The 17,161-nt window shown below is 41.1% G+C and overlaps 1 protein-coding gene across 1 annotated transcript in view; it reads left to right on the top strand.

The window, feature by feature from the left end:
- Positions 1-14,963, top strand: part of mettl26 (methyltransferase like 26) — a 31,726-nt gene extending 16,763 nt beyond the window's left edge. The window contains exons 4-6 of the mRNA XM_068003156.1: positions 6,977-7,044; positions 7,168-7,246; positions 11,584-14,963. Coding sequence (XP_067859257.1) covers positions 6,977-7,044; positions 7,168-7,246; positions 11,584-11,640 — 204 coding nt within the window. The 3' untranslated portion in view covers positions 11,641-14,963. The remainder of the gene's footprint in view (positions 1-6,976; positions 7,045-7,167; positions 7,247-11,583) is intronic.
- Positions 14,964-17,161: the final 2,198 nt, after the last annotated feature.

The following is a 17,161-nucleotide window of genomic DNA, read 5'->3' on the forward strand; positions in this document are numbered from 1 at the left end:
GGTGGTCCAGTACCATGTACTGCAATATCAAAGGACTATGCCAGACAGCTTCCCTTGAATTTGCATTTAAAAGTGCAAAGTGCTACATATCTCTTGAAGTAGGTTTTTCTGCCTTTACCTTTACAATATATGCCAGATGTTTCACACTAATACTATTCAGTTAAGACTATACTAGTGTAGTATATAGGGATAAGTTATACAAGTTAGTGCTCCCAACGAGGAGCATCACTTGACACTTGACAGGAGGACAGATCAGACAATTGGGCATGGAGGTCAGCATGCTAGATCCGTGAGCATCCCAATCTTCCAGGTTATTAATTTTAATGACCAAAAAACTGGGAAGGCCACCAATCAGACATGTTGACCTTTATGCCCAATTGTTCAACTGCCTACCCCCCCAATTGAATAAGCCCCTGCAACAGAAGTGCTATCTTGTAATAATTACCTCATAAATGCCTAATAAAGCTAATAACATTTAGGAGTTTCTTTTGATATAAGAATAGAATTCAGCTTGGGCGTATAACGGACGGCCCATTGGATAACCCCCGTTTTGCGATACCGCCAAGACGAGTTTCTACCTCGTTGGAGAGAAGTTTTTTTTAAAAAATCTATATACAATCACCTTGGAAAACTACAATGCTTTCAGTCACTTTGACTAAGTATGTTAAGTATTATTGCTGAATCAATAACTCCATAACAGCAATGAATAAGAAGCAAAGCAGAACACACTAAATCAACGTGGTATTCTGTGCCAGAGTAAAACTGAGCTCTAACAGTTTAATGTTTAGTGCATGTGTCCATTTTTCTTCTTTCTCTCCCATTGCCTCTTGTTCCTTAAAGGCAGTGCTAATGTTGGGATATAGTTGTTCAGTTATTGGCAATATTCAAGACTTCCACCCAAATTGCAATTCTTCATGTTGGAGAGCAGTCACTGAGTGTCACAGTCAAGCCCAATTATGTCTTCGCTTGGCATTTGCAAACATGCATTTTCAAGCACTCATCACTGGATAATAATTCAGAGTGGGAATTCTGGCTGATTTGATATTTGCTCTTTTTCCCCCACACCACCAAGCCCAGAGATGCTGAAATCAATTGCCAGGCCCCGTTGCTATCCAGGTGCTACCCGTTGCTGGCTCAAATAAACCAGGGATCAGATGTGGGATGTTCTTTCTTTGAACAGCTCAGTGTCAGACCAAATGGTGTACATAGTCATTGGGGAAGCATAGTAGTATGTCTATTTTTTGCAGCCTGTCTATTTTACAGTTGCAATGTTAATTCACCTTCCTTTTTATTGGGCTGTTACTTAAATGAGGAACGCACATTGTGCTGTTGCTACATCCTTGCAGCTTCTATACTGGTACAATGATGCTTTCGTACATGGTTATTATTTTAACTTTTTTGTGGTATCTGCTGGTGTTAAGTAATAATTCACTGTCCCCAAGATTTCATTTTTATTTTCTGGAAGAAATAAAGACTAACATGTTATCTTTTCTTATTTGAAGCTACTGCTGCTTGCTGGGTTGTCAGCAAGCAACCATAATAAGTGCACTGGAAATTACATTGATCAACTGTACCTTAAAGTCAATAAAAGTGCTTGACCGTAGCATTGATTTAGAGTGTTCTGCTTTACTTCTTATACATTGCTGTTATGGGAGTTATTGATTCAGGAGTCATACTTAAAATACTTAGTCAATGTGACTGAAATCATTGTAGTTTTCCAAGGTGATAGGTTTTTAAAAAACTTCTCTCCAATTTTCTCCTCTCCTGAAGGTGGTGTGTCTCATGCTGAGGTACACTTCTATGAGCACAGACCACCTTCTGATATCTTACTTAAATGTCTTTCTTCCTGTGGGAGGCTGAACAGTGAAAATTGTTAGTCTTTTCAGTCATGGTCAGCATCACAGCAGAGCCCAATCCTGTTCTCAGCAGACACCCAACACGTGCATCATTTCTAGCAATCTGGTCTGAAAACACCAGCCGATTTTTTTTTTCTCTCTCCACCCCTCCCCAAACTCTAGAACTAAACAGGACCCTACAGTGCTATGGCTAAGATCAGCTAATTCAGCATGAATCTGGCCCTTTCTTGATCTGAATGGCTTAGTTTCACACTAGGCAGTGTACTAACAAGCCATTGGTGGATTTTAGTTTTTAATTAGTATGACCATTTCTATTGGTATTTCAGCTTCCCAGTAGAAAGTTGCATATTTTTCTGCTTTTTTTGAAGCTGAATAATCACAATTTCCTTTTGCTAAAATCACTGGTATGTAAGGAAAACAATTAGCCCTTCCTTAAATGTTTCAATATAACTTTGATACATTTTTAATAGGTAATTTTGAAACAGGACTTTTTATTTTCTTCAGAACTAAAGTTGCCGACTGCCACTTGTCTCCCCCATATAGGACACTGAAGAAATTGGCAACATGTTAACAAATGAAGTCAATTCAAATTCTCCTCTCGAATTGTGAGTGGCTTTAAAGTAGCTTTCAAGGAACCACCAAGCGATGAATATTTCTCAGTTTACAGCAATCTCTAAATAAAGTATTATCTCTTATCCTCAATGGCTGTGACAGTGTGCAAGTTAGCTTTACTTTTATTATAGATTTTTCATTTTCATTCCAAACCAAGTACCATTATAAGCCAAGAAAACAGTCAGTGGAGCCACTGTAACCATTGTCACTAGAAATTGTGTGAAATATGTATATGTGTGTCTTAATAATTATTCCCCCGAGGAACTCATAGTCATTTTCTGGTCATTAGAAAGAATATTTCTGTGAATATTTTAAAGAACCTTTATAAAACAATACATTGCCGTGGTAACATTGCCAGAGGTGAGGTGAGAGTGACTGCCCTTGACATCAAGGCAGCATTTGACCGAGTGTGGCATCAAGGAGCCCTAGTAAAATTGAAGTCAATGGGAATCAGGGGGAAAAGTCTCCAGTGGCTGGAGTCATACCTAGCACAAAGGAAGATGATAGTGGTTGTTAGAGGCCAATCACCTCAGCCCCAGGACATTGCTGCAGGAGTTCCTCAGGGCAGTGACCTAGGCCCAACCATCTTCAGCTGCTTCATCAATGACCTTCCCTCCATCATAAGGTCAGAAATGGGGATGTTCGCTGATGACTGCACAGTGTTCAGTTCCATTCGCAACCCCTCAAATAATGAAGCAGTCCGAGCCCGCATGCAGCAAGACCTGGACAACATCCAGGCTTGGGCTTATAAGTGGCAAGTAACATAGGCGCCGGACAAGTGCCAGGCAATGACCATCTCCAGCAAGAGAGAGTCTAACCACCTCCCCTTGACATTCAACATAATTACCATCGCCGAATCCCCCACCATCAACATCCTGGGGGTTACCATTGACCAGAATCTTAACTGGACCAGCCATATAAATACTGTGGCTACAAGAGCAGGTCAGAGGTTGGGTGTTCTGCGGCGAGTGACTCACCTCCTGACTCCCCAAAGCCTTTCCACCATCTACAAGGCACAAGTCAGGAGTGTGATGGAATACTCTCCACTTGCTTGGATGAGTGCAGCTCCAACAACACTCAAGAAGCTCAACATCATCCAGGACAAAGCAAGCCCGCTTGATTGGCACTCCATCCACCACCCTAAACATTCACTTCCTTCACCTCCGGCGCACAGTGGCTGCAGTGTGTACCATCCACAGGATGCACTGCAGCAACTCGCCAAGGCTTCTTCGACAGCATCTCCCAAACCCGCGACTTCTACCACCTAGAAGGACAAGAGCAGCAGGTACATAGGAACAACACCATCTGCACGTTCCCCTCCAAGTCACACAGCATCCCGACTTGGAAATATATTGCCGTTCCTTCATCATCGCTGGGTCAAAATCCTGGAACTCCCTAACAGCACTGGTAGAACCTTCACCACACGGACTGCAGCGGTTCAAGAAGGTGGCTCACCACCACCTTCTCAAGGGCATTTAGGGATGGGCAATAAATGCCAGCCTCGCCAGCGATGCCCACATCCCATGAACGAATAAAAAAAAAATTTAAGGCTGCATCTGCAGCTTCTCAAAGCTGTGGTATCATGATTGGCATGGGAAGAAGTGCTCAATGGAAAGGGGAAATCAGAGGGTGCTAACAAGTCACCTGCTGAAGTATTATTGGCAGAGACCTACCCTCTCAGCTGGAGCTTGTTGTGGGGACACCTCAAGAGGGGTTGTTTTTTTGTGTGTCGTGTGAGATTTTTTTTATACAAGTGTGGTGTTTCATAACATGATTATAGCTTAAAGTAGTGAAGCATGTAGAAAGCATGTGTCTCCATGGGAATTTTAGCATTTGACAATCAGATGCAGTATTGAAGAGAGGATTAATTTAGAATCAACCCACTTGGCATATTGACTTAAACTAAAGGTATTTTTTTGAAAAATAGCAGCCAGGAAGAACTGAGCAGGGATTAGGAAGAAAGAAGAGAGTATCAAGAAGATCTGAGTCAAACTGAGGAACATGAATGAAGGAATATTTAGTGCTGCAGAAAAACAAAGGAAATAGAACCAGTAACAAGAGAACTGGACCAGTGATAAATCTGTCAACTTATTTGAGTTTTCAAGTCCTTGAAGGTTGCTGCATTTTACCCAATTTATATATTGTAATTGCACATTATTTCAGTTAATTAAACTAATGGTCTGTGATATAATTTGCAATGGCAGATCTTTAATTGTAAGTATTATAAGCCTTGTGAGTGTCCTGACTGACTGCAGCATAATTAACATAATTTAACTAATTTATTAGCTGCTTATAAATAAATTCCTTTACTTAAATACCCAGGATGTTTTGACTTGAACCCTCCAAAGGTAGCATTGTAATATAAATAAGACAGCATTCATGGAAGTACAGAATAGTGCTTCACAAGGTGGTTTCACTCCCTGCCTTCAGATGCAAAGCACCAGAGGGTTGTGTATATTATTCATTTATTTTTTTAAAATAAGATAGCCTGCTCCTTTTAACTTTTTGTGTTCTGTTAGATCTAGGTTTGTATCCTCTTAATACCGGCACTGCAAATTTGCAGCAGATTTTTAGCAAATAGTAAATAGTGTAGATTTACTTACTGCTGTTACCATACAAAAAAGCTGCTAATTGGGAGCCTTATTCATTGAGGCCACACAATGGCTGGCGTGAAATGGAGAAAAAAGTTATACTGGTGGAATAAGCCTTGAGGTTGGGCTAAGGTGCATTGCCAGAGGGGACTTTACTCTGCATCTAACTGCTGTACCTAACCTAGGAGTGCTTGGTGCTGACACTGGGCACCCAAAATAGAAAGTTTTCCATTCCCATACTAACATCCTTCATCGTGGTGAGCACAAAAGTCATGAAAAGAATCTGTAACATGGCGTCTCTGATTCAACATGGACGGTGAAGCAGGCAATTTGTGTAAGATCCCCATGACAAATGAAAACGGAACAGTTGTACCATCCAGGGGATGTTCTAGCTCCATTGCAAGTGGTCTGCTGGAGGTGTAATAATGAGTGACAGCAAATGCTCTGCTCTTCACATCTGGCAGTGTCATTCACCTTTTATCAGATCAGTAACCAGTGCAGTGCAGGACAGCTGTCTTCATGACAACCCCAGACTTGACCCCAGCCCATAGAATATCTGCTCAAGCTGATGTTTGGTTTTTTTTGTCTTTGTAGACTGAGGTCTGACATTGAAAATGAACGATGCGTTTGTGCTGTGGCCTTCTGACCACTGGTGTCTAAACCAATTCCACTAGCAGCTCTTGAAATGACACCATTTAGTGGATCCTTTTTCAGAGGTTCAAGCTATGTCCCACACAAATTCAGATTCAATGCTAAATCATTGTGATGGGGAGTAACCATCCAAAAGTGGCAGAAAATAGATCTTTAAATAGATCTCAATACAGTCTTGACAAGAATCTTTCCTTTCTGACCTCTTTCCTATACCTCTGGTTTGCAGAGGTATCAAGTGGGTGCTTATTCCACCCTTGGGCAAACACTCTGAAGAACCTTTGCAGAAATGTCAACTCGTGTTTAGTCTGGAGCTGCCAAACTTTTGATTAGATTTATTCCTCCATGTGTCACTGGAACCTGCATAAACACCCTGCCGAGATTCCATCTTTTAACATAGTTAAACCTACACATGTGCAGGAGGAGTGAAGCACATGACTTTCTAAGGGTTTTACAATGATAGAGTTGGAGCCTTGGCAGAATGTTTGCACAGAGAAATGGTGAGAAAGTCAACACAGCCTGGTTTTAATGTAAAACTTTGTGACTCCATACTAAATACGGCAAGAATCTTTGCATTTACATGAAAGAGGACTAGATATTTGCTACTGTTAGTTCAGTGACATTGACAATATTTTATGTCCCTGACTGTACCATATCACACCACTGACAATAAAAAGGGCCTTCAGAATCCCGAAGCAGTGAAAACACTGGGGCTTTGAAATTACACTGTAGGATAATGAATTTGGATGCTTATTGCATTTATCTGAAATTCCACTCTGATATTTTATTTTAAATGGGTTAGCGCCTCTGCTAAAGGAACAGAGAGATAGAGAGAGATTTCAGACAATTGTGGTAAGCGTTTGTAGCTATCATCCCACAGCATAATTTCAAAGCCTGGGTGACTGCGCCAATTTGGAGTTCAAAATGTTGAGCTGTCTTTAACTGCATGAAGTGATGACCAAAGAATAAATACTTTAGAGCTGCAATTACAACTAGAGTAACCTGAATATAATCATTAAATATCAATATTGTTAAACTAGATTTACTCAATAATCCTGTTGTAGTTTGAGTTCTCCTTCCAACTTTAAGAGCTTCTATTTGGAGACTTTACCGTAACAAGGTTTGACTGTATTTGCTAATGTGTTGGTAAAAATAGAGTCTAAGGGTCACACAAAGCCCCCTTCACTCTTTCCAGGTTACTGGAGGGAATATTTTGATAAATATTGATAGTCATTGACTGATTGAATTTGACATTGTTCTTTTCTGCAGCCCTACGCAGTTAATGGCGTGATTACTCCACAAAGCAACATAGATTTTGATTTGAGCTTAAGGAAAAGGTAAAATATGATTGCAATATCTTTTTCATTTTTAGAAAGTATCTTTTGGCAGTAATCCTAAAAGACAATAAAAACATGGTTTTGAAACAGCTCTGTTTATTATAATATTTTTCTTTTTAAAAGAAATCCAGGCTGGGGTTTGAGAGATGTGAGCATATTACAAAAGTTTGCTGAAGAAAGTGGGCTGATATTCAAGCGGATGGTATGAATTACTTATTTCTTAAATAATCAAAATACATGTGAGATGGTGACTAATTGAATGTCTCCATACAAACGAACCCCCCCAATACTTTTATGTTGGTCACTCAAAACACATCCGATGCATTTGCATCAAAAGCTTTTAATATACTAGTTGATTTGATGTGAAATTGCATGCTGTATAGTCACTCACTTACCTATGTCTTTGTGTCTCTGTCTCTCTCTTCTGGTTCTGTCTCTCTCTTTCTCTTTCTTCTGCTTTTCTCCCTGTCTTCTTCTACTTTTCTTTTTCATCCTTCCTTTCAGGTGGTAGGTGATACGATGCTGTGGGGAAGAAGTCACAGCAGATGGTTGCAGTTGGGATAGGGTTTTCAAAGTAATTGTGGCCCTCAGCAGCACTCTTCCCATACTATTCTCCAATCACTCGTGCTTCCCCCCATCCTTTCGCTCCCATTGTATCCTCTAACCCTTCAGCTTTCCACTACGCATTTCCCTTCCTACCACCCGCTAACTCATATCGCTACACCACCTCTTCTCCCTTGAACTACCCACTCAATCACTGTATCTTGGATGTGCAGAAATTTCTTCCAATTAAACATTGGGACGACCAAAGCCATTGTCTTCAGTGTTAATTGTATGATTTATATCAATTAGTGTTAATTGCATTCAGGTGGTGGGTATCAATTGGGGACCCTGTTTATAGGAGAGCTTAGTTAGGTTGTGCTGTGTGTGTAAGGGGAATCTCTGCAAATAAAGCCTTGGAAGCAACTAAAGACCAGGCTCTAGTATTCTATCCTTCCCCACAAGACTATCCAATTTTAACATTCAGTCCCCGCCACAAACTCCCTTCCCTCTCCACCAACTCCATTCCTCGCCCTGGCCACAGTCTTGAGGCTGAACCAGACCGTTCGCAACCTTGGCATGCTGTTTGACCTTGGCATGCTGAGCTTCCGACCACATATCAGCTCCATTACCAAGACCGCCTACTTCCACCTCTGTAACATCACCCGTCTCTGCCCCGCCGCATCTCATCTGCTGAAACCCTCAACCATGCCTTTGTTACCTCTAGACTCGACTATTCCAATGCTCTCCTGGCTAGCCGCCAACCTTGCAACCTCTGTAACCTTGTGCTTATCCGAATCTCTGCTGCCCGTATCATAACTCACACTTGTCCCGTTCACCCATCAGTCCTGTGCTTGCTGACCTGCATTGGCTTCCAGTCCAGCAATGCTTTGATTTTAAAATTCTCATCCTTGTTTTCAGATCCCTCCATGGCCTCAACCCTCCCTATCTCTGTAATCTCCTCCAGCCCTACAACCCTCTGAGATCCAATTCTGGCCTCTTGCACATCCCTGATTTTCATTGCTCCGCCATTGGCGGCCCTAAGCTTTGGAATTCCCTCCCTAAATCTCTTCGCCTCTCTCTCCTCCTTTAAGACACTCCTTAAAATATACTTATTTCCCTGTTTTAATATCTCCTTGTGTGGCTCGGTGTCAAATTTTATTTGATAGTGCTCCTGTGAAGCGCCTTAGGATGTTTTACTACATTAAAGGTGCTACATAAATGCCAGTTGTTGTTGTTGTGACCCCCCCCCCCACTCTGCTGCTGTTCCCTCAAGGGCAGGTAGCCAGAGTTGAGAGGCCCCCTCCTCCCTTCCTGCTCCTACCCTACCTTCCTATCTGTTTCCCTCAAAGATGCTTTTTTTCTTTCAACTCAACTTGCTTTTTCAAAAAAGAAATCAAATTAGAATGAGAAAATAAACAGCCTGTCTGCCTTTCTCCCTTTTGGGGTGTGTGTGTGTGTGTGTGTGCGCATGTCTCTTTCTCTTTGACTTCAATGGAAATGAAAATTGGGCAAGGTGTAAAACGGGTTCCTGATTCACTGCCACCCATTTATGGCCGGTGATAAAAGTTAAAATTACCCCCCAGGATTTTTTTATACAGAGAATGATCAAAATCTAGAATGAGTTGCAGGAAGGGTGGTTGAGAACAGAACACTACACTAATTTAAGAAACAAGTTGAAGGGAAAATTGTAGGATTTAATGGGAAGATGAAGGATAATATCAAATGGGCCAAAGGGCCACTTAATCCAAGCCTATCTTGTGAGCTCACTTCAGAACCAGTATTTTAGATTGTTTTAAAAGATGGATCTAAACTATAGCCCCATAATCTTAGCAATGTATTCTGTGTTTGTTTAAAAAATTTAGAAGTTAGGGACAGCATGCTAGCAGATTGTGTGATTAGGTGGTGGATCAATGGTGTTCATGGGTGCAGCATGTCTGGATGGGGCAAGCCTTTTCCTGTTCTTCTTTTCATACGAATATATCACCATAATGGCACCACAGGCTTTACCCTCGGCTTAGTCAGTTGATGTAAAGTGTTTGGAAACCTGTCACTTCTCACTTCACTGAGACTCATTGGTTATGTAAAAACAAAATATAGGAACTAGTTGTCTCAACAGATTAGAACACTGTCCCTTCACCTCTGAGACCTGGGGATTGATTTTAACCCTACCCATTTGACTTAAATTGGGCCGGCAGGCAGTTAAAATCGACCAGGTGACTTACGCACAGACGTTCCGCTAGATCTCGCGTATTCAATTTTAACTTGCTTTTCTAATCAAGCGGCAATGGCACCTGCCTGAAACCTGTGGTGTCCTTCTTTAAATATGCAGATCGGGGTCCGGATGGGTGGGAAATAACTGAAACGGGGTCGGGGCGGTGTAGATTTCTGAGTGGGAAACCTGAAAGTGAAATGAGCGCATTGGAATCTGCGATCGCAACTCAATTGAAGGCAATAAATTTCACTTACGGGTTTCGCGCCCGGCAGCCAGTCTGATTGACAGGCTGGATGCCTGTCGGATGGGATATCAGCCGGGGAGAAATCAGTGTCCTTGGGGGCTTGATTGGGGGGGATGATCGTGGAGTTGGGGGGAGGTGAGAACTCGGTAATCGCAGGGGGTGAGGTGAGAACTTGGCGATTGGGGGGGGGGAAGGGGGGGCTTAGACATCAGTGGAGGGGTTGGCCGATTACGGGGGACCAATGGCGGCAGGTAAGCTTGTTGGACCTGGATGAACCACAGCTGCTCCTCCTGGCCCACAAGCAGTTCAATAAAGTCATTTACCTAATGAACCAGCCCTTCTCGCCTTCTCTTACCTGGCGACATTCATAAGTCCTGGGAAAGCCGTCCTGGAGGCGTTAAATTTAACGTTAATTATCAATCAGTTAAAAGAACGCTACTTAACATTTCCTAACTACGTTAAGTGTCAAGCTAAATACCCACCCACCGGCACTAATTGGGAACGCAACCTCGTCCAGCGTGTTCCTCGCATGCATTTCAAACTCGCCCACGTTAATATAACCCCCAAGATTGGGTGTGTCGGAGCCGGGTTGTGGTGGCAATTTAAAAACCTGCAATTTTGATCTCCCACCCGCCCCTACCCACCCGATCTTGGGAGTTGAAATTCCCCCCTAAGGGTCCAGTGTGAAATCAGTTTTAACTCGATTCCTAGTGGGTGCTATATTTTGGTACTAAGTTGGCACCCTTACTCAAAGTCTAAAAGAAAGGGGATAGAGGGAATGGAAATCCCATACGATGCAACACTTGTACTGTTCTGTAGTTTGGGTTAAGGTAGGTTGTGGCAGAGTAAAAGCAGTTTTACTTTACATCTGTACTTGCTAAACCTGACATGATAACTTTGGTCACAAATGTTGAAAAATGCTATCCCCAGCACTGATAACCGTCATCTTGATAATGACGAAAAAGATGATAAAAAATAAAATACTCCTGTGTGTCAATGTAAAAAAAAAACACCATTCTGTTCACTGGTTTACAATCAGTGTGTCTGTCTTTCTTTTTAAAACCTCACTTTTAACAATTGGCACATATGGGAAATGCCATTAACCCATCCCATCAGTTCCCAACATTGATACTATCTGGACAGCAACATTTTCTCTGTTTATCCAATAACCCAGAATCGAAGAATACTTTGAACCCAGAATCTTTCAAGATCCATTGTTAAACTCACCAGATTTTAAATAAATTGGCACTGAACTATTAAAAAAGAATTCGTTAAAAAATACACATTCCAAAAGCTTGTTTTGAGTAACATCTGTTGGGGGATTCACAGAATGGTACATTTATGAAATGTTGTTTGGAGAATTAGATGAAGTCAGCAATGCAAACCAAATCAGTGATGTGTTGAGAACATTTAGTCAAACCAAAAGGTAAATTTGTGAAAGGGAAAGAGTTGTGGCTGATTTTGTGGTAATGCTGCTTAAAAGCCAGCAGGGGTCACTCACCAGCCTTACTATGTTAATGGCGTTCTGGTTTGTTTTCAGGTTGATATGCCAGCTAATAACAAATGCCTGATTTTCCAGAAAAGGTCAAGTGTATAGCAGCCTCATCTCGACTACAATTCCATAGCTCAACACAGGGAGCAACTGTAATGTTTAACTCTAATTATTGTAACAATCCTTTAATGATGCCGAAGTGCTGCTAAACCTCTATTAACTAGTTACTCTCTCGACTGAACCAAAGGGATGACTTCCATTAAGATTAATGCAGTCACTGGACAGATTTTTTTTATACTAGTCAATAGCCAATTTTCCATTGAGCATTGAAAGTGATTTTTAAAAAAATTTTGCCCTATGGTTTGGAAATATACTAATTATTTTCAATAGACTTGTATTGACTTGCCTTATTAGCTATAAATGGGTTCTTTGTGTATGAGTACTTTTAACATACAGTTTTTGAGTTCCCCCCCCCCCCCCCCAACTTATATTAATTTCTTCACAAGCAGGCTGCATGTCAGGGTCTGTCCTTGGGGATATTTGCTGATTATGCAAAGCATTAGATGGAAGAAACTCACCGTTTCCATTTCTGTGTTCAAGAAGGGAAAATGAGGCCTGATATTCACTGTTGGATTTATGTAGTGCAAGCCAAAAGAATGTTGTCTCCCAAATGCTGTTCAACATAAGTAACTTTTTAAAAGAGGATTTGCTATAATTATAAACAGTATATGTTTATTGTTGGCTTGGAATACATTCTGTGTGTGGGTTTGGGCTCTGATTTTTTTTGTATTTGATGTGGCTTGTACTTATACAGCTTGTAATTAAATGAATCCAGAGTTGTCCACGTTGATGTAAAGCTTGAAGGAAAACTAACTAATTATTTCATTTCATTGAGTGACTTTGATCTGTATTGTAATATGACCAAGTTTACAATATGTGCAAAACACACTTATAATCTCTTAATGACATTAAGAATGAAAGGATTGTTTATAATGAGTAAAAGTCATCATTGGGTTACCAGTCTTAATGAAACTATACATGGACTTTTAAATAAGCTTTCTTGTTAAAGGCTATCTCACTGATCATGGCCTTTCACCTTTAGAACCTGGGTTCAAATCCAACCCAGATTGTGTTGACTGTAAGGGTCCTTTTGAAATATCTTCTAATGGACATAGACTCACAGCACATAACCGTGCCTGATTCAACACTACTTGGCAGTGTCACTCAGAGAGGCCTAAAGATAGTCAGTGTGGGAAATAAAAAAACACCACGTTGATGCAGTAGAGAAAGCTCTTCTGAGGTTGCAGTTGAGGATGAGGTACATTGTTAGGGCAGAGTAGAGGGAGCTTTGCTTTGCATCTGGCTGCGCTACACCTGACCAGGGAGTCTTTTATGCTGACACTGGAATGGAAAGTGTCCCATTCCCTAACACTAATACCTCTCGCCTTGATGGGCACATTTTTAGAAAGCCTATCACTCTTACATCCAGGACTATAAATAGTGTAGTATTATGTCAGGACACTGGGGCAGGTATCTAAAATTGGGATTTTCCTTGTTATAGTTTCCTTTAATGTAAGATATACCAATTCACACTATTGGCAGGGGGTAGAAGCTATCTTTCTACTAAGTGATTTGCTCTGTCACTTCAACTTCAGTATTATTGAGCTTTATTTGTCTACTCCAAATTGTGTCCCTTTTTTTAATCATTTTTGGCAATTTTTATCAATGTTTTATTCAAGTCACTTACCTACTTCTCCATCCATATGAACAAAATGATGTACATTGCTGGAATGATGTCCTTCAGTGCAGTACTGAAGGAGTGCTGCACTGTCGGAGGTGCCGTCTTTCAGGTGGATGTAAAAGATCCCATGGCATGATTCGAAGAAGAGCAGGAAAGTTGTCCCCAGTGTCCTGGCCAATATTTATACCTCAACCAAAATCACTAAAACAGATTATCTGGTCATCATCACATCGCTGTTTATGGGACCTTGGTGTGTGCAAATTGGTCATTGCGTTTCCTACATTACAACAGTGACTACACTTCAAAAGTACTTCATTGACTGTAAAGTACTTTGGTGCATCCTGAGGTTGTGAAAGACGCTACTTAAAGTCAAGTTCTTTTTCTTTATGATCCATTACCACTGCACCCATTGGTGTCAACGAAAATGTATTGTATGTAGTTCTAAGAAAGTGTCTTTGTTCTGTTGGAACAATCTGCAAAAATGTTGTGGCTACGAAAGCAGGGTACTTGCTAGGTATTCTGCAGCGAGTGGCTCACCTGACTTCCCAAAGCCTTTTCACCACCTACAAGGCACAAATCAGGAGTGTGATAGATTACTTGCCTGAATGAATGAATGCAGCTGCATCAGCACTCAAGAAGCTTGACACTATCCAGGACAAAGCAGCCTGCTTGATCAGCACCTCCACCCACTCCACCACTGGTGTATTGTGGCTTCAGTGCCTACTATCTACAGCAGCACCTCCCAAACCTGTGACCTCCACTATCTAGAAGGACAAGAGCAGCAGGTGCATGGGAACACAGTCAGCTCCAAGTCACACACCATCCTGACTCAGACATGTACCATCATTCCTTCATCGTCGCTGGGTCAAAATCCTGGAACTCCCTACCTAACAGCATTGTAGAAGTACCTTCACCACACAGGCTGCAGTGGTTCAAGAAGGCCCACCATCATAGATAAGTTCGATAAGTTCGATAGTCAAAATCTTTTCCCAAAGGTAGGGGAGTCTATAACGAGGGGGCACAGATTTAAGGTGAGAGGGGAGAGATACAAAAGGATCCAGAGGGGCAATTTTTTCACTCAAAGGGTGGTGAGTGTCTGGAACGAGCTGCCAGAGGCAGTAGTAGAGGCGGGTACAATTTTGTCTTTTAAAAAGCATTTGGACAGTTACATGGGGAAGATGGGTATCGAGGGATATGGGCCAAGTGCAGGCAATTGGGACTAGCTTAGTGGTATAAACTGGGCGACATGGACATGTTGGGCCGAAGGGCCTGTTTCCATGTTGTAACTTCTATGATTCTATGATTCTATCACCTTCGCGGGGAACTAGGGATGGGCAATAAACACTGGCTTTGCCAGCGATGCCCACGTACAGAGAATGAATTTTTTGAAAAGCCAATCCTAAAGAACATGAAGGTTTGGATCAAAATGCTCTTACACAACTAAAATCTCCCCTATACCATTTTTGTAATCTTAAGGATATTCCAGCATGAAGACCTTTTCTATTGTTTAATATTAGTTCCTTTAGATTATAACGTGGTGTGTTTGTGAAAAATGATATGTGATATGACCATGAAATCAATTTTTTTTAAATTGCAAGTTGTTTGTGTGCTTTATAGTTTTAGTAACAAGTCATGTCTCAGGCAGTTATTGGTGGTGTTGACATTAAAGTGACAGATTTGCCCGGTGGTAGCATTTTTTCCTTTTTGAGTCAGAAGGTTGTGGGTTCAAGTCGCATTCTGGTACTTGAGCATATCATCTAAGGAGATACTTCAGTACAGTACTGAAAGAGCACTGCATTGCCAGAGGTGCTGTTTTTTGGATGGGACGGAGGCTCTTTTAATCTGTTCAGATGGATATAAAATATCCCATGACACTTTGTTGAAGAGCAGGCAGTTTGCTCTGACCAACACCACTAAAAGACTTTATCTGATTGATTAATTCATCTCATTGCTGTTTGTAAGACCTTGCTTTGTGCAAATTGGTTGCCATGTTTGCTTACAGAACAACAGTGACAACAACATTTCAAAAGTAATTAATTGGTTGTGAAATGCCTTGGGCTGTCCTCAGGATATAAAAGTGCTACGTGCAAGTTTGTCCTTTATGTAGTAAAATTACACACTGCAAGGAGAAACAGCTTTACAATCACATAGTGGCAAACGTCTCTGGCATCTTAAAATTTCAGGTCTTCACCCATGGTGATGACACTTGGATTGCCTTTATATTCTACTCCCCCCCCCCCCCCCCCCGCTTCAAATTCTATATTAAAAATCCTCTATACAACTCTGAACTTGCCAAGACTTAACTCCAATTTATACAGGCAATTCCAATGTTGTTTTTAAATAGTCTAAGCAACCAGTAGACATGACAGTCAATTAAATTATATGTCTGTGGGCCACACAGGGGAGGCTCGCTCTCGCCAGATGCATTTTTGTTTTTTCACATCCTCAAATTTTACCTGATTCAAATTTCAGCTGCGATGAAAATACCAACTGCAACAAAAATTACTAGGGTACAACCTCGGGCACAGTTTAATGCAGCCCAACCCTTCTTAGTGATACATAGCAAAATTCATATATTTTGATCTTTAGGGAAGAATAGGAAGAAATGTGCAACAAAAAAAATTGCTTTTGCACCACAGGGAATGTACAGGGAATACATTCTGCTACGTGCTGTCTCCTTTTGGTTAACACTTTTTGAGCCAAATTGTAACATTAACAGCCACATCCCTTATGTTTGTTGCAGCCTAAAAAACACTTAGTAATTTCATCCACTGCCCAATTATGGGATAGTCAGCATTTTGAGATATCCTGTAAACCCAATTTGGTTGAGAACTTCACTGTGCTGCAATAGGGTTGAATGTGACTTTTTGAAGTGCAGTGACTATGGTTACAGTAGGTGAACGCCACAGCCATTTTGCACATGGTAATGTGTCTCGAACAAATGGTTAGGCTCGACTGAACGCCAAACCTTTAGTAATCTAGAATGACTTTATATAACTTGCCATTCAGCCCATCTGTTTCACTGATCAGTCTAGTAATTCCACTAGACATTTTCTTTACCTACAAATCCTACAGCTTTATAAACCAATCCCACCTTGTTTGGCATTGTAGGTTAATTTTGCATGGCTTCACTCTTGAAAGTGCAGATTGCAGATTACTACACCCGATTTAGTGCTGCCTTTTACAAGGAAATGTTTTAAAAGTTGAAGGACACACTGCCATCCAGTGGAATGGCAGTGTCTCCTACAACTTTTATTATACCTTAAAATCCAAATGCATACTGAATGTCCTGATTTTGAAGAAGCCCTCTCTCTTATTTTCTCTCGCTGTTTGTCCATATACAACGAATAAATGATCATATGGATGGCCTGATGTAGCTTTTAGGAATTGGTTTCTTAAAGTGCTTTGGACTTTTCAGTGTTGTTTTGAAAGTTTGATTTTTTTTAGTCTGTTAATTTTCATTGGTGCATTCCTTCCTGTTATGATTTCGGCTTTATTTTTCGCATTGCAAGACTTTTATTTACTACTCTTTTAATATAAACAGGCTTGCTTGCAGCCTCTCTTTCTTTTGCAGAAAGCAAAGTGGTCAGGATGGGAATTCCTTTGTGGGTCTCACATACTCCAAGGCTTAGAGGAGGAAGATTAGTTCACAAGGGAACATGAAAGGTCGGTGTGATTACACCTAGGCTAGACTAATGCAGCATTCCTTATTCCAGAACTCACATTTACAAAAGCAGGCAGTCCCACCTGGGCGTATCAGAAACCTGTTTTTGCCACCTCCATTTCACAAAAGAGGGTGTCACAGAGCTATAGCATCTTCGCAAGGTCAACCTGGAGACAACTTTTATCACAGAGATGACTCTTGTGGCTCTGTTGGTGAACACT

Source organism: Heptranchias perlo, chromosome 22 (assembly GCF_035084215.1).
Source record: "Heptranchias perlo isolate sHepPer1 chromosome 22, sHepPer1.hap1, whole genome shotgun sequence".
NCBI classification, from domain to species: domain Eukaryota; kingdom Metazoa; phylum Chordata; class Chondrichthyes; order Hexanchiformes; family Hexanchidae; genus Heptranchias; species Heptranchias perlo.